The 19,063-nt window shown below is 31.3% G+C and overlaps 1 protein-coding gene and 1 long non-coding RNA gene across 2 annotated transcripts; both read right to left on the reverse strand.

Annotated features, from left to right (window-relative positions):
- Window positions 1-4,107: 4,107 nt before the first annotated feature.
- Window positions 4,108-7,739, reverse strand: LOC145328282 (uncharacterized). Its single transcript, XR_013882408.1, has 3 exons — window positions 7,656-7,739; window positions 7,182-7,281; window positions 4,108-4,283 (listed from the first exon to the last, which is right to left on the reverse strand). It is a non-coding gene; the product is annotated as an uncharacterized LOC145328282 (long non-coding RNA).
- Window positions 7,740-8,277: 538 nt separating this feature from the next.
- LOC145327457 (casein kinase I-like) lies at window positions 8,278-13,096 on the reverse strand. The gene is made up of 8 exons (XM_080171004.1): window positions 12,988-13,096; window positions 11,964-12,077; window positions 11,573-11,636; window positions 10,777-10,819; window positions 9,500-9,591; window positions 9,116-9,189; window positions 8,798-8,833; window positions 8,278-8,383 (listed from the first exon to the last, which is right to left on the reverse strand). The coding sequence occupies exons 1-8, from the start codon at window positions 13,071-13,073 to the stop codon at window positions 8,278-8,280; spliced, it is 615 nt and encodes a 204-aa protein (XP_080027130.1). The 5' UTR covers window positions 13,074-13,096.
- Window positions 13,097-19,063: the final 5,967 nt, after the last annotated feature.

The following is a 19,063-nucleotide window of genomic DNA, read 5'->3' on the forward strand; positions in this document are numbered from 1 at the left end:
ATTAAGGCTAGATTCCAATCAAGGCACTGCAAGTTGACCATTATCCAATGCTATGCCCCAACATATGACAAAGATGAAGAAGTAAAACAAGAGTTTTATGATCAACTGCAATCAATCAGAAACTCAGTACCCACACATGACATGTGTCTAGTTCTTGGAGATATGAATGCTAAAGTAGGTACTGACAGGACTGGAGTGGAGAATGCAATGGGACACTTTGGCATAGGTACAAGAAATGAAAATGGAGAACTTTTACTTGAATTCTGTTTAAATAATGATATGGTTGTAGGAGGTACATTATTCCTACACAAAAACATTCACAAATATACCTGGACAACACCTGATGGACAAACAAGAAACATGATTGACCACATTATGATCAATAGAAAATGGGTCAAGTCAATGCAAGACTGTAGGAGCTACAGGGGAGCTGACATATTCAGTGACCATGATCTAGTTGTCAGTAAGATTAAATTAAAGCTGAAGCGTACTGGCCATGATAAAAAGAGTGAGATTGGTAGACAATATGATTCGTCAAGATTAAAGGACCCTGTGATAAAGAATGAATTTGTCTTAAAACTCAGAAATAGATTTCAAGTCTTAGAGGACCTAAATGACGAGACTGAGATCACATGGACTTCGATTAAAGAAAACTTTCAATCTACTGCTAAGGAAATCCTAGGACACAAGAAACCAGAGAAAAAGGACTGGATCTCTGAAGAAAAATGGAACAAAATAGAAGAGAGAAAGAAGCTTAAAAACAAAATTCATAATGCTCAACATTTGGCTGACATAAGCAATTTAAGAGCTGAATATACTGCTAAAGACAAAGAAGTCAAAAAGTGCACAGGGAAAGACAAGAAAGATTACATTGACAATCTGGCTGAAAAGGCCCAGAGAGCAGCTGACTTTGGTATCATGAAAACAGTGTACAACATAACTAAGCAATTAAGTGGCAAATATAACAAAAAGAGTGGTGAAACTATCAAGGCTAAAGATGGTAAATTACTCACTACATAAAAAAAGGTGGAAATCGCATTTTGAAGAAGTGTTGAACAGACCTGAACCAGAAATTACTGCTGAACCAGAACCAGGACATGAAATAGACATAGATATAAGACCACCAACTATTCAAGAAGTTAAAGCTGCTATACATAGTCTAAAGAATGACAAAGCACCAGGACCTGACTTGATAACTGCCGAAATGCTCAAGGCAGACATCTTTCTGCTAGGACTCTAACTGATCTCTTTGATAAAATTTGGAGGCAAGAAAAGATACCAATGGACTGGTCTAAAGGAATAATCATAAAACTACCTAAGAAGGGAGATTTGAACAACTGTGATAATTGGAGAGGAATTATGCTGCTTTCTATCCCAAGCAAGGTTCTATGTAAAGTTATTTTAAACAGAATTGATGAGAAAATTGACAATAAACTAAGAGAAGAACAAGCTGGATTCCGTGCTGGAAGGGGCTGTGTTGACCAAATTTTCACACTTAGGACGATTATTGAACAATGTGTTGAATTTAACAAGCCACTTCATGTAAATTTTGTTGATTTCTCTAAGGCCTTTGACTCCATACACAGACTAACACTCTGGAAAATACTAAGAAGTTATGGTATACCTGAAAAGATGATAATTATGATAACTAAATTTTATGACAACTTCCAAGCCTGTGTTTCAGTTGGAAACAATAAGACATCTGATTTTTTCAAAATAAGCACTGGAGTTAGACAGGGATGCATTTTATCACCTATTCTATTTATATTGGTCATTGACTGGGTGATGAAGAAAACCACCGAGGACAAAAAACGTGGTCTCCAGCTGGGCATACTAGGACACATAGAAGATCTGGACTTTGCTGATGACCTGGCACTGATTTCAGAAACAATCAAACATCTACAAGCTAAGACAGATAGACTAGTCAAATATGCAGGACAAGTCGGGCTCTTTGTTAATGTCAAGAAGACCGAAATTATGAATATACCTACAAACCCTGATCAAAGTATAACAATAAATGGTGAACAATTGAAACAAAGTAACAAATTCACCTATATGGGGAGTGTTATCAGCAGTGAAGATGGCTCAAAAGCTGATATTGAAAACAGGATTGATAAGGATAGGGTTGCTTTCAACAGCCTACACAAGGTTTGGAATTCAAAGCAACTTGCTCTGAAAACAAAAATCAGACTTTACAATAGTAATGTGAAATCAGTTCTTCTTTATGGGGCTGAATGCTGGAGAACTGTGAAAACTGAAACAAAACAACTTAATGCATTTCATAATAGCTGCCTAAGAAGAATTTGTAAAATATTTTGGCCAAACAAAATATCAAACATTGAACTGTATGCCAAGACCAAGTGCAATAGTATTGAAGCAGAAGTGAAATATAAAAGACTATGATGGCTAGGACATGTGCTCAGAATGGAACATAGCAGGATTCCAAAAAAGTGCTTAAAATGGAACCCTACCACTGGTAAACGTAAACAGGGACGACTAAAAATGACCTGGAGGCAGAGCACTGAAAAAGACCTCTTTAACTTAGAATTAACATGGGGAGAAGCTGAAAATCATGCCTAGGACAGGACATCATGGAGGAACAGGGTGGCCGTATTCTCTGGACTACAGAGTCCAAAAGAGAGACGCGCCTGATGATGATGATGAAAGTATAGGTTACATAGGATGTAAATTAATTTGTCGCCATAATCTTTATTGATCTCTAAGAAAGGCAAGCATACAATTAATACAATAACATATTTTACTTCATAGCCTCTAAAATAGCCTAAAATCAGTAAGAAACTAAAAAGTTAATGAATTGTTCCTGATGTATCGCAGATAGTTACTTATTTCTCTCGGTAAACCTGCCGTCAAAAATACAACATCGTTTTTTGAGGTCCGCAAGGTACAATGTTATAAGCGTAGCATCGTTATAATTTCACAAAAAGTTGAGTAGCAAGCATCTTTTTATCAATATTTATAATAAAAACATTTTCTTTTAAATCTCAAGTTCTTCCTACTTTTGGAAGCTAAATACATTGTAAATGAGAACAATATCATTTCAGGGGTTATCGTGAACCATAGGTTACTTTTATTTATATAAGGATTTATGTGTTATTGCTTTTAATGTTAACTTTGCATGTTATGGCCATGTGCTGTGCATTCTTGTTTAATTTGTCCGATGTTGTTATTTTCCTTCACATAGTTTGCTAATAGGAATTGTTTCTTTCAATTTTCCAATGGTTTTATACCTCTCTCTAGAAACATTGCATGTTTTTATCTCATTTTAGAGCACCTATTCTAGAATTTGGTTATAAATGTGGTTCTTGGACGCTCTAGTTGTCTATATGGATGTAGTATTTGAATTGACTCTTTCTATTTAACCTAAAAGTGTCAAAGCTACTCTATAATTAAACTTTCTTTTTTTTTCAACGATTCTCATACTATTTAACATTTTTTGATAATCTATAATACAAAGTAGAACGATGTCTGTCCGTCCGTCCGTCCCTTAAGATCTCGGTAACCACTGAACCGATCGGATTCTACTCTTCAGGGAATATACCTACTGGTCCTGTGGTGGTTTTAGGCTATTTTCTTGGGGGGTGAGACACCCCCCCCCCCAAAAAAAAACCCAAAAAAATCCCCCCCCCATTTTTTATTTTTTTATTTTTTTTTGTAGAGGATTTCCTGGGTCCTTTTACGTATTTCGCCAAAAAAAAAATTTTATCACCTCTTGGGGCTTCGCCCCTAGAGGCTAGGGGCGAAGCCGCTAGTATTAATATAATATACCATATTCCATTTAATATGCATTATTTGGCTCCTATTCGAGACAGAAAGCTGAAATTTCTTAATAGGTTATTCCTGACCAATTATTGCATCATCTATAAATCACTTCGTCCGTCGGTAATCAAATTAAGGAAATTGTTTTTGAAGGGAGAATATTAGATTTACTCAGATTCTGTTAGGATAACACCTTTACATTTCTAATGAGCAATGAGAAACATTTTACTAAGGTGCAACTACTGTTTAGTTCAATTGTTGGTCTGTCTGTTTGACTGTCCGACTGTCCAATATTTCACATTTTTATCTGTACTTTGCTACTTGTGAATGTTATCATCCTTGTTTTTGTAAAGTTTGTATCACTAGTAAGGAAAATACACTTAAAAGGAGGAAATCAGTACTCTACCAATACTAGGATTTATAGACAAATGTTTTGTAATCAAATGTAAATATGTAATAGCCTGAGATCATCCACTTGTAACCCCATCCACGGAAGTTTACCTCCTCTAAACAATAGAAAAATAGAAGAAATAGTTCCATAAGGTGTTTTTAATGAGTTTTGCATAATTTTGCTACGAATATAATTCACATGTATTATGGTAAAAAAAGTTATTAAGCAACACAAAAGTTGTTTAAATATTTAATCAAATTCCGAAAAATAACTGGAAATTTTTTTTTAATATGATACAGTGTGTTTTTTTTATGAGAACTTTTTTTAAAGCAATTTTACCCCACTTATAGTTATCAGAATTTAATGATTAATGGCTTATTTTCTTCGTTTTTAATGCAATTAATAGAACACCAAAAAATATTTCAGTTTTTATTTAAAAAGTACAGTAAAATCTAAAATTCAAAACTTAGGTGTCAACATCTAAAAATGGTTTTAGCGCATTTTTCTAAATGCCTAAATCTTCTACCCTTTGCAAGAACAATTGGATTTTCTGTAGTCGACTTTGGATGGCAAGTACTACCTCCCTGGTTGAGATATGACCTTTAAACTTTAATATGTTCTAGTACATGTCCCTAATAGTATCTGTATACATTTTTAGCTCTATATCTCAACTTTGAAGTGTTTAGCAGCCATTCTTGCAAAAGGTTGAATATTTGTGCTTAAGAAAAATGCGCTAAAACCATTTTTAGATGTTGACACCTAAGTTTTGAATTTTAGATTTTACTGTACTTTTTAAATAAAAACTGAAATATTTTTTTGGTGTTCTAATTAATTGCTTTAAAAAACGAAGAAAATAAGCCAATAATCATTAAATTCTGATAACTATAAGTGGGGTAAAATAGCTTTCAAAAAAAGTTCTCATAAAAAAACACACTGTATATTTAAACTGTTAAAAACTGAAGCCTAAAATTTTTTTTATGCCCTTCATGGAGCTTTACTTTCAATATGGCTTAAATTTAATGTTTAATAAAGTTTTAAAAATAAATGTAGAACAAAAAGTTATGATTTTAAAGACGTTGTTTTAGTCAAAGGTACACAAATTTCAACTTCCAAATTAGTAATGATCCAAATTAGTTAAGTTAAATTTTAGCTTGTTTCATTGCACCCTATCGCCTGTAGAGGGTCTAAACCATGCGGTAACCTAACCACTATATTAATGTTTTGTAATTGTTAATATTTTGTAAATGGATTCAATTCCATTTAATCACTAAGTATAGTCTTGTAATAGAGACGTACATAAAATAAAAGAAGACATAAAGTGTGTTACCTTTTTTTATGTTTTATTATTAATTGGCCACAACTTGGTCAAAAATGCTCACAAATCAGACCTTTTTCGACCAATGATACTCAAATGGTTCCTTTACAAGCCCAATCAATCAGTTTTAAGATATCTTTATATTTCAAGGAAAATTGATGAAAATACTAAAAAACGACAAATTTGGGTGTTACCTTTTATATGCACAGATACCATAAAATCAACAAAAAAAATACTTATTTTTACTTTTCTGTTATTTATAAAGTTTGATTCTGTTAAATTGGCTGTTCTTGAAGGGATTTATGCATTGAAATATACTGAAACATAATATTGGGCAGAAATTAATGTATTTCAAAAAAAGAAAATTTTAAAATTAAGAAATTCGACCTCTATCACTTCAGAGGACAGCTGCCAACCTCTAGTTGGCAGGATATAGTTAAATACTTGTTAACAATAATAATTAGCCCAAAAAGTAAAACAAAAAGTTTTTTAATATGGTAAAAAAATGATAAGCTTAATCTTAATTTTGTGGATGATGATCTGAAGGACGCTCTTACTGGTGGTGATGATGACCCAGATGGTATCCAAGTACATGAGCATTATGACAACTCATCTATTGAACTATGGTCCAATTTTTGTATTTGTAGCAGCCTCCAATTGAAAGTTGTAACAAGATTTATAACCATCTTTTAAAAACTACTATATTTACCTTATGAATTGGAGAATTTAAAAACCATGATTGTATGTTTTGGGATTTCTCTTGATTGGAGAATGCTACAAATACAAAAATGGGACCATAGTTTAATAGATAAGTTGTCATAATGCTCATGTATTTGGATACCATCTGGGTCATCATCATCAACAGCAAGAGCGTCTTCAAGATCATCATCCCCAAAATTAAGATTTAGATTTTCATTTTTTTACCATATTATAAAAAATTTTGTTTTACTTTTTGGGCTAATTATTGTTTCTAACAAGTATTTAACTACATCCTGTCAACTGGAGGTTGGCAGCTGTCCTCTGAAGTGATAGAGGTCGAATTTCTTATTTTCCAAAATTTCTTTCTTTGAAATACATTAATTTCTGTCCAATATTATGTTTCAGTATAATAAATGCATAAATCCCTTCAAGAATAGCCAATTCTGTTAATCAAACTTTAAAAATGACAGAAAAGTAAAAATAAGTATTTTTTCTGTTGATTTTATGGTATCTGTGCATATAAAAGGTAACACCCAAATTTGTCGTTTTTTAGTATTTTCATCAATTTTCCTTGAAATATAAAGATATCTTAAAACTGATTGATTGGGCTTGTAAAGGAACCATTTGAGTATCTTCAGTCGAAAAAGGTCTGATATGTGAGCATTTTTGACCAAGTTGTGGCCAAATAATAATAAAACATAAAAAAAGGTAACACACTTTACAAGATATCCTACTATATAAAGTAGTAAGCTTTTTTTGTCTGTAGCGAAGGAACAGTGAGGCTTCTTATAGATCCAGGAAAGGTTTTTAACTTTTTTGAGGGAGGGTATCTTCACCCTTTCAATGAAAGCTGACCTCCCATATATTCTTTTTAAACCAAAGATTGAAAATGGGGTGTTGTTAGATTTTTCCTTATCCCACCTTAAGTGCCCCTAGAGGCTTCTTAGGTAATAGCCGCTAGTAAATTATATAGGAGGTACGATACTACTATTTACAAACCTGAGAAGGTAAATGATAAGATATCCTATGGCCTCCATATCATCCCGTCTGCCCTGTTCAGAACCTCTGTGCGCTGATATAGACATGTACCTCACTGTTCCTAAAAAAATTACAATTATATCTTAACAGCGTCTATCCTACTAGACTCCAGGGGCTTAGTTTTTGTAATAAAAAGTTGGTAGTTTTTTTTTCTCAGGTATATGAGGAAACCCTCACCACCCTCCTACGCGTAAAAAAATATTTAACTTATCGAAGACCAAAACTAAACAACCCTTAAAATTGGGGAAGGATCTGTTCAGACCTTTAAGAGATATTATTGGACATACATACAGATTACAGACAGACAAATGTTCTGTAACTTTAATCTCAAAGCATTTGTAACAAGAACAATTATTCTTAAAGAAGAAGCAATGCATGCTAACAACTTTGCTTTTTTGTAATGTTTGTATGTAATTCCAACAATTTAGACTTTACCTGTTATGGATCTATTTTCTGAGTATGAAATGTGTTTCTTAGTTTCAAAATCAATATATGGTTTAGCAAGACCATAGTCAACTAAACCATGATATTTCAACATCTATCTTGTTTGGAGGGTAGCTATTCTATAACTAGGGTAATGGAATGTATGTCAGACGGTCAGTTACATTCACCAAACAGTCCACAGTTTTTACACGATACATGAATAAGCGGAGGTACTGAATTAATTTCTATTGCTTAATGATATGTTGTTTAAATATTACATTTAATGAAAAAAATGGCGGTTTTCCTGAAAGTGTATAGTCGAGAATATTTAGATCCCCCCCCGCCCACATCTTATTTTGAAAAAAATCAAAATAAGGGATGGGTAATCTTTCGTGTATTTCTTTTTTTCTTTAGGTCAGGTTAGGTTATGCTATATTGGGTACAGGGTATGCCCCCCCCCCCCCATTTACATCATGATACAAAAATTCTATTCCAATTAAATTTTCAATTTATATCAATAAAAATAGAGGGTGGGGGGGAGGTCGCCAAGCACTTTGAGAAAAGTTCGTTCAAGTTTCATCTAAACTACTCTATTTTTTGTTTGGTGTTTTACTATTCTAAATTTCTGCATTTGTTAGGTTATCAGAGTCAGAACTAGATGTTGAAATATTCCTATATGAATGACATGGTCTTTAAGATCACAGATTTTTCCCACCAGTAAGTTTTCAGGCTTTATATCTCTAAAAATAACTACAATTAATCACAGATTAAAATTCTTCAACTTATGAAAAATACCTTTTATAAAGAGAGGGGTAGGTTTCTGGTAGAATCCGTAAAGGTGTATGTTTTAATGCTTAAAAATAGTAGTTGAACGATAATATTTACGAAATATGTGTATTTCTTATTGAAAAGAACTATAGACAAAAAATCTTTTTAAAAAATTAACATAAATTTTTATCGTTATATTACTGTTTTTTACTTATAACACATAACTTTTACGGATTTTACCAGAAACCTACCCCTCTCTTTATTATATCACTTATGTAGCGGGACAAAGTGTCTAAAAATCAGCCACGTGACGTCATAAAAAGGAGGGAGATAAGAGGAGAAGTGGGAAAGAAACCCATAACACTTTGTCCCACTACCTCACTTACCTATACACAAGTCCAGTGTCATGAATCTTCTGTATTCTAAAAAAATATAAAATTAGCAGCTATTTACCTAAAATATTTAACTTAATCTTTCTCTTCCCTTTCCATATTTAAATCTTATAAAAAACAGTATTTTAAAATCGCATCATATTCTAGGATAATAAAACAAAACAGGCATAAATTTACGATTTTTAATTTAATATTTGTTGAAAATTGTCTGTAATACGATGATATGCATAATTTTTCAGTATAGCTGATTACCGGTTCTTATCAAGCAGATATCAATCGGTTTCAAAGCCATACTGGAAAATATTTGAATACCTGTACATTAGTTGAATTGCTATTTGCAGAGTGCTTTTCAAACTAAATTCTCGTCCACAATAATTGAATAAATCCTTAAAATAGATCAATTATTATTAAAATATCAATAAAATGTATTTTAAAAGAATAAAAATATTTTGAAAAATGACCAAATAGTTCCAGATTTCATCATTTTTTGTACTTTTGTTTTAATATCAACTTGTTACATTTTTTTTAGCAAAAACCAGATTACAGTTAAAAATAAATGTTGAACATTTTAATAAAGGACTTAGCAACTTTTTACAGCCAATTAGAAATAATTATAAATAATTTGGTAAGGCTTAGAACTGGTTTTAAAACAACGAAAAGGATTAGATTCGAAGCCATTCTAGAAAAATGCATTACCTCTACATTCGGTCCTAGAAGGTCTAAAACCATGGCGTTGTATTTCCCGCATTTACCAAAGTGGTAAACCCTCGGCAATGCATTGTCAGGCCCTACAACAAGTTTGTTCTTGTTAGAAAGTCATTTTATGGATTTGTTCTTATATTATTAATATGTATTAAGTTATATTGAGATGAAGTAATGTTAGGATAAGATGAAAAGGAGTAAGGTAATGTCAATTTGAATTAGATACTAAATATGACAAATAAGTTAGCTAGATCCCTTCACAAAAAAGTAAATAATGTTACTTAATTTCTAAATTAGTCAATAAATATTTTTGCTGAAACACTCTGAATAAATTTTTTTTGCCTTCGATATTTTAGTTAAAATTTTAGAAACTATGAAAAGCATATAATATATTGTTATATAAAACATCATAATCCAAAAATCGATTTTGTTGTAAAATATGTATTATGTATTAATACGTCGAAATAATAAACATCTATGTAAAGACGTTTAAGCTTTTTTGAGAGGGGATAAAATAAGGTGTTTTAGAGGTTTGAGGGTGTATCTAATGTGCTTTAGAAATTTTGAGGGGGGTAAAATATTGGGTTTCAAAGAGTGAGGGTTAAACATCCTCTTCTTTAGATGTATATGAACCTATTTTAAAGTTAGTATGTTTTTCAACCTATTTTTAAAAAAATTTCACTATTCTAAGACATGAAGATATATTTCGATTTTAGCAATCATTTTCAATTCATTTTGTCTAAAAAAATATAGGTATATGAACCTGTAAGTTTTAGTTTTATTCAAAATTTACAGTTTTATTCAAGAAATACGAGAAATAGTATTTTTAACTACAGCAAAGCTTTTTGAATGAATTACAAAACAATATAAAACTTTGTCTCAAAAATCTTTATTTATATAACTAAACTTTAGGCAATATGTTTAAATTTTCTAATATTTATATCCAGTTTGACTTTAATATGGCATTTAATAATAAGTTATGAAAGTCATATTTACGCAAAATACATTTAAATGAATATGTTAAAGGGTTATTTAGATAATGTAAATGGTATGGTATGGCAGCCCTATATTGTATTTGCGGCAAGGTTTAACTACAAGTTTTTAAAGTAACTGTGGCTGCTAAGCAAAAATCAAACGGGAATGCTAATCGCTTATTTTTTTGCAGTTAAAACTATTACAAGAAGGAGCAGCTGATGCTGGCTTAAGGTGATGATTCTGTTATCAAATCTGATTGTTTACTTCTTATTTCCATTAAAAAAATTTAATGTTACCTAATCTCTTGTAAAACTGATATTCAAGAAAAAGCTGGGGTATCTAAACAAAATATTAAAGAATTAAATTAATTAATAATCTTTTAATAAATTATTTTGAGGTAAAATGTAACTATAGAAGATAATATCAGCTGTTTGCATTAGAAGAAGTATATCTTTATAAAAAACTGATTTTACACTTTTACAGAAGGAAGGGAACTATGGACTGTAAAGTGCACTGGTACCCAAGGTTTGATGATTATGTTATTTTATTCGTTGGTAAAAAAAACTTGTGGTACTTTTATTGCATTTTGATTGGTTAATTCTAAACTATTAGTGTTCAATATATAGAAGTTTAATTATTTTTATCACATTGAGGATGTATTTGAATTTATCTCCATTGTCTTCAACACCATATTCAAACAAGATTGTACACTGTGACTTTTTTAATAAAAAGCTCAGATTTTGAATTATGTTTTTTTTTTATTTTAGCCTAATGACATGACATCAAAAATGACTTTGTTAGTGGAAAGTGGAAAAGAAACTCCAATGTCGTCACAAGGTCTGGCAGAACGGATCTTGGAAAAAAACGAAGTAGTAGCTTTCGTCATATTTTCACAGTAGCTTTTGAGAGGTTATTTTAGGTTAGGTTAGGTAATGTTAATGATTGGCCCTCAGGTTAGGGAATAGGCCCCGTGGGGTTAGAGCCCACCACAGAATCTAAAGATAGGAAAAAAGTTACTTTGAAAGCTACTTCGTTTTCTTTCCATGATCCTAAAGAACGTATTACAAAATATTCCGAAAAAATAATTTATACCTTAGCATTGACTGGTTCTAGTTTAATTGCTAGATCATCTCCATTTTCTATATTTTTCACCAATCTTCACATAACAGGATTATTATTAACAAGGATGACAACATCCAGAAAGGGAATCTCAACTACTTAAATGAGGGTTATATCGAACATTAAGGGAATATATGTTATTGTAAACTTTATTTAAAGTATGTCTGACTGTTCTAGAAATTCTATTTTCAGAAAAAGTTTTAATTTTAGTAGTCTTAAATATTCTAATCTTGTTTAGGGTTTTATTTTAGGATTTATTTTCAGACTTAATAACTACTTATTGTAAAAAAAAGTTTAAATTGCGAATTATGTTTCTATTTTTAACAGTAAAGCTTTTCTACTTATATTTTGTCTGCAAATTTACCTTAGCTGGCCAAAAGCTCCATTAGCAATTTTCTTTCCAATTTTATATTTTCCATGAAAAATAAGTTCTGCTGGTGTCTTCCTCTGGGTAGCATGGGATAGGCTTAGAAATTTCCTTAACAAAAGATAAAGATTAGCACCCTGGTTATCATATCACAAGTGAACCACAAGCCAACTTTTTTAAAAAGAAAAACGTAAAAAAAGTTAAGGTTAGATTAGCCCCGCAGAGTTATGAGCAAGAATAATCGTTTTAAAAAAAAATACTTATAATAAAGGGAATGAGGTGGAGGTGCGATATTTCAATAAATAGGTTTTGGAAAGATCTTTAAAGTTTCTCTTTTACTCTGAATTTAAAATGATTATTCTTGGGGGCATGGATTTAAAGTGGCAGGGGGAAGAGTATCTTGGCAGGTATTCTCTAAGCAATTAATATTGTCATGAATAAGGGGGGGGGGGAGGTTGACACTTTTGCGTAAACAGGGAGTATAAGCTTTGTGAGGGGATAGGTTATTTGGCAAAAAAGTTTCATTTTGGGGTGTAGTTTCCCTATATTGAATAAAAATGGATTTGGCATTCATGATCAGGTGCTGTAAGGCCTAAAGGTGGTCTCTGGACATGAAAATTTTAAAAAAATTTTTGAAGAGTTAGAAGTCAACATATTTGTATCTTTTATCTTTAAATATGTAAATAACATTTAAAAAGATGCATGTTTTGTTTTATAAATATCTCTAGATAACTCTTCTCAAAGATTTAAAAAAAAAATTCACCTGTCTAGAGACTACCTTATTTTTGCAAAATAATCTATCCTCTCACTGTGTTGAAAATTCCACCCCCCCCCCTGGGCCCCCCCCCCCCACTTACTATTCACAGAAATATAGAATATAAAAAAAACAATTGATCTGTTTTATACTAAATTTTTTCTCTGTAAGCTTCTCTTCTTTTTAAGTTCCTTGCTAACCCTCTTCCTTTTATCATTTGAAATAGCTTCACTACCATACAGCAAAATGATCCTTGTTGTATTTTACCTGACTGCAAATAATTTAGTCCACTGTTGCCTGGCATTGGTTTTAGGACTGTCCTGTCCGGCTTCCTCACGTAACACCATCATCATTGCATCATAGCATTAGTCATCCTAAATAGTAATTCACAGATTTAAATCACATAAATTAGTGGTTGTAATAAAGTTAAATCAAAATTTTTTTTAAGATCTCTTTTTCCGTGGTTGCCTTCATCTCACAATAGCTTCTCGGGATGAATTTACTTTAAATATTTTTGCTAAAAAATTTTGATGCCGTGACAAAAAAGACTAAGGTAGCTAGGACAAGTGATAAGAATGGAACAGGAAATAATTCCAAAGAAGTGCTGAAGACGTAAATCCTCCCCCCCCCCCTCGCCCCAGCTAGATTAAGGCAAGGGAGGCCAAACATTACCTTGACTGAATAGAACATTAAAAGGTTAGGATTGTCATGGGGAGAGTCTAAAAATCATGTCAAGGACAGGATGTCATGGAGGTAACTAGTGACCGTTGTCTCTTGACTAAGTAGTCATATGGAGATACACGTGTAAGCTAAACTTAGCTATTAATCCCTCAAAAAATGATGAGATAATGCTCCATATTTCATTCTCTTTGGCAAGACAGATTCGTATCTTACAGAATAAATTATTAATTAATTTAGCATTTAAAATTAATAATAATGATATTATCCAAAATGAAATCATTAATTACAGATGTTTGTACAAGTACTGGTTATAGAGCAGCTTTTTAACTAAAAATGAATAAACCTTTAGAGGAAAGTAAAAGTAAAAATATTAATTAGCTTATAAGCCTATTAAGATTACTATATTATAGTTATATACTGCTCCTTCGTGTAATAATCAATAAAAACCAATAAGCAAAGAAATATTTATTAATTCTCTTCAACTTGGATAAAAATTAAAAGATTTTATGAAAACCTTTACATTTTAAAAATTTTAATTTAATTGTTCTTCTATTAAAAGCTTTATAAAAGTCGAAAGCACACTAATTTTACATAAAATATAAGATTTAGTTTTTGGTTAAATTGTTCAGATACATTATAAAACATTGGCACTGCACAATTTTTTACCGTGGATTTTCTGATCACAGGATAGGGTAATACACCCCCCCCCCCCCTCCCACCACCACTCTCTATTTAAGCCCTTGAGATACTTAATTTGTTCAGAAATGCAATAAATATACAATTAATCATATGTAATATGTATGTATATCTTATAAAAAATTGCATTTAGACTTAGTATTTTATTTATTATTATATCTTAGTATGAAATGTACATGTAATGTATTGACATAAAAGTGTAAACAGCCATACTGAAAAATTATGTATAGCATCGAATTACAGACAATTTTCCACGAACAGTAAAATAAAAATCATAAAATTAATACCGGTTTAGTTAGTCCAGAGTGGCTGGAGGCCCAGGCTAACAAAACTGGTTTTAATATTTAAAAATTTTTTATTTTAATATCCATGGAAAGCTATCTATAATAAGATGCGATAAATAACTATTACCTGTATTAATAATAAAAAATGGTTATTCCCTTGGCATTGTGATAGAGGTAAGTCTGAAGTAATATTGAGAGAGAGCAGGAGAGATAATAAAGAATAATCCTTAACCTGAATTAATATTATAATCTGACCCCCCCCCCTCCCCCCATCTCCCTCCCCCAGCCTTGTCTTGTTTCAAAATATGCCCACTCATATCAGGAATAATGGAATAAAAAAATCCGTGAAAAAATGAAAATTTAATGATGGGCTAATTGTAATATATTAGCTGATATCGATATCAATAATAATATCCTATTATACAAAGTATTACTTTTTTGTCTGTATCTGAAGATTTCCCCATTTTAGGGAAGCTTCACATGTGTCCTGGGATGGTTTAGTCTATTCTATTTTAAAATTTATATCTTAGGATGAATTTATGCCTTTTTTTCAGTCCTTCTATATCACTTCGAATGCAAATACAAAAGATTCTAGGGGCGCAGTTTCTATTCAATATTTGCACGAAATACCATCTATAACTAAAAAATTTAATGCATATTTAAGATATAGATTACAAAATTTTAAATACAACGCAATTCTTATAATAATATTAGATTTATATATTTGTATTTTTTCTCGAATATCCAATTTATTAATCCCTGTCATATTAAACTTTCCACTCTCTCTAAAAAGTTCTCTCTACTCTATCCTAAAAAGTATCCATAGTGATTTTATTTTATCCTCTCTGCCTAATAAAATAATTTTCATATACATAAAAGTTAGAAAAATAAAATTTTTAAATATAAAAAGTGGGTATTTTTGTCCTATGCCTAACCCCTCGAGGTCCTATATTTGCGGTGTCCTAACCCTGCGGGGCGACCAGTACCCAATACAACCTAACCTGTAGTGACTAAAAAACTGTAACTAATCTAACAAACGAATACTACACTCACTTTATTTTCAATTTATTTTATAAATAAGAGGGTGAGGTTATCATTGCTCAACAGGGTACTTTGTGTGAAGCGGCCAAATTTGTCTGTTGTTATCGTCGAAATTGTGTCCAATATCAAAAACTTTTTTTGTGGGGGAAGGGGGGTTATATTTTTACATATGTAGTTTCTTGAGAAAACCAGAACAAAATACAGCCTTAAATGAACCTGACAAGGACCATTACTCAGCTGAACCAAATGGTTTGAAAAGATTTTTTTTTCAATTGCAACACCTTTTTGTTCTTTAGTTGAGGTACTGTTAGTCTGTCTACCTTGACTCCCAGAATGCCGTCAACTTACGTAATATCAAATTTAATATTTAGAAAGTGTACTATTAATACTTAGAAATTAGTTTTAAATGAATTTTTAAAAATAAACCAATTTATAAATTAGAAATTCCTGCTTAAGTTTATAGCTGATATTTTTCTACTTAAGACTTTGTCGTAGTGTTATTTATTCCTCTAAATGCTTTGCTGCCTCTAGAGGAGGGCGGGGAAAGTCAGGAAAATAGCATAAAACCACTATCAAGTATAATTTCCGATATCTTAAGCTTCAGAAAAATCTTACTACCGGAGATAAATACATTCATATATATTACTAACAAGGATGACAACATCCATAAAAGCGAAGCACTGAAACGGTAGGACAAACTGACATTAACACTTATATATTGTCAGAACTAAATAATCAGAATATAAATATATAAGAGTCGAAGCAAAATTCTAAGTAAATTTGTTTTAAAAAATGCTTTATACAGGATAATGTTTATGGACATACCTACATTTTAAGGACTTGATTATAGAGTTGATTCGCTTATAACATTATACTTTGTTCTCCCAGGAATCAATATACCAAAAATCAGATCAATCGGATGATTTGATCACATAAAAATTTGTTGTTAAAAAAGTAAAAAAAATCAACATGTTTAAAACGGACGTACGGACATTTTGGTAATGATTATAGAGTTGCTACGATTTATAAATCGTACCTAACTATTAAAAGAATCACCATGCAAAATTTGAAATCGATAGGACAATCCTAACATGCCTAAATTAACGAAAAAAGCTATCCGTTACGGACGTACGGACGGACGTACGGACGGACCGACCCTAATTATAGAAAAGCTTCGCTTTTAAATATATTGTCAGAACTAAATAATCAGAATATAAATATATAAGAGAGAGACCGACCCTAATTATAGAAAAGCTTCGCTTTTAAAAATTACTGTTGGTCCAATGGTCACCCTGTCGACGTAATATCAAGAAAAGCATAATTTTAAACATGATTTATTTCACCGGTTAGAACTGGTGGGATAAGAAGACTTTTATTTGGCCCTGAGCTAATCAATTTAGTTTTATATTGAAATTGTTAAATGTGTGGATAAAGTCTAAAGAACACAAATTAAACTTGAATTAAGAAAAATTGGGGTTGATACACATATATTATATCCTATTTTATTTTTTTTTTTAAACAAGGAATAATATGTCCATATATAATATTAGCACAACAACAAGACAATATTTTTTAATACATTAAAATGTTTTGCATTAATAGTTTAAGATAACTTGGTCTATTTATATTAAATTATATTTTCTCTCCTTTTACTTAAAGCTTGTTATAAGCAAAGTTTCTAAAAGAAATAACTGCGGTTTGTCGTTCAACTACCCTTCCCCCTTTCCATTTAAGATGGCCATTTGTAAATGATTAAAAGAAAAAATGTTTTAAAAACTCTGGGAATAATCTGCCTAACCATTGTATATACATGATATATGTATGCTAACTAACAAGGATGTCAACATACATAAAAAAGCTCAACGAATGCGACAAATGAATAAGCATAAATTTGTAGAAGCAAGTCTTTCGATAAAAAAAATAACTAGTACTTTTTCTTCCCTGAAATTTACAAGCAAATCGGACTAGCATTTTCAAAGATCTTTAGCTTCAGACATAAATAAATCTACTTTATTTTATGGGATATATAATAGATATTTATCGTTTCATATTAAAAACAGCTTTCTGCGGATATAAAAAAGTACAATCATAAGATTAAAACTATTTGGGTTAGCCTAAACATGTCGAAGGCACAGGCTATCAGAACTGGTTTTAATATTATGATTGTACATTTTATATTAGTAGAAAATTTTCAGTGTGGCTTAGAACCGGTTTTAATCCATGGGATATTAATCGGTTTCAAAGTCAAACTTGAAATAAAGTTACTACTAAGCACGCACTCACCTTGCAAATTGTAGTTACATACATCATATATTATTCCTAAACATAAAATCTATAATTCAACATAAATTGGCCCAGTTATTCTCTTCATGACATTAGTAATATTCTTTTGTGATAAAATCTTGATAAAAATATGATTACGACCCTGTACCGACAGACGGACGTACAGCAAGACAAGACGCCCCACATGTATATAATAGGTTTGCTTTCACTAATATGCATGAAAGCCTGCTATAATCTCTATCTTTTGATTAATAAAGATTTGTGAGCATGCAAACACAGCCATCACTGAAATATTACAAAATCTTACTACTCTACTACCATCAAATAATTTTGTTGGATTCTACACTTTTTGTAAATGTTAAAACACAGGGATGGAGGGGACATTGGGCTGTATATTACACTAGTCCCCAAAGTTTTATGATAACGTTTCCTTATTCCTTGACTTAACAACTTTGGGGACTTTTATTGAATTTTTTTTTGGTGTCCAAACGTTTTAACAATTCATTATAATCTACAGAATGGATAATTTTGTATATAATTATTGGGGATGTACATCAATTTATCGGCAATTGTTTTATTCCTTTAGGTCTGGGTTAAAATAAGATTAGAAAATTTCCTCCAACTTCAATGTTGCTTATTTAGTAAAAATATATTATGTTTGATCATCGTTGTTGCCACCATTTTTTCGGGAAGTGAAGAATGATCATTATTTTAGACAAAATATATTACTTGGAAACACTTTCAAATGTCTTCGATGAGAGAGGGGACATTAGACTGTAAAATATAGTTGGTACCAAAAGTGTATGTATAATAGAGTAAAAAAAATATGTTATTGCTGGAAAAAAAATGAGAGACTAAATAATTTCTCTTGATGAAATATCCCTGTGCAAGACATTTCCTCCAACAATTGCAAGATTAAATTATTAAACCATCATCAGGGAGGGAGAGGTCACTCAAGGATAAATTAATCTAGGTACCATGCATCTTTTTATTTAAAATAAAAATCATCAAATGTAGAATCTTGAAATAAATAATTAGTGGAAAATTATTTTATCGTATATTTTCCTGTTCCTGAAAAGCATGCATCAGAATAATAAAAAATATTACACATAGAGTGAGAGAAAGCCACTAAGTTAGATATCTACCTCCAATAGAAAAAATACAAATCTGTTCATGCTTAGCGCAGCATTAGCAAGAAGCAACGATCTTAAATTACCCAGTACACTTAACATTAACTTTTAGGTTTTTTTTTTTTTGGGGGGGGGACTATTTTTTCTAAAGCGATTTCTCTTGCGAGGTTGTACTACGTGGTTTTACCCTCCCAAAAAATGGTCATGCATATTTCTTAGGCCCATAGA

The sequence above is a fragment of the Acartia tonsa genome, chromosome 9 (genome assembly GCF_053477335.1).
Source record: "Acartia tonsa isolate MP-2025a chromosome 9, ASM5347733v1, whole genome shotgun sequence".
NCBI classification, from domain to species: Eukaryota; Metazoa; Arthropoda; class Copepoda; order Calanoida; family Acartiidae; genus Acartia; species Acartia tonsa.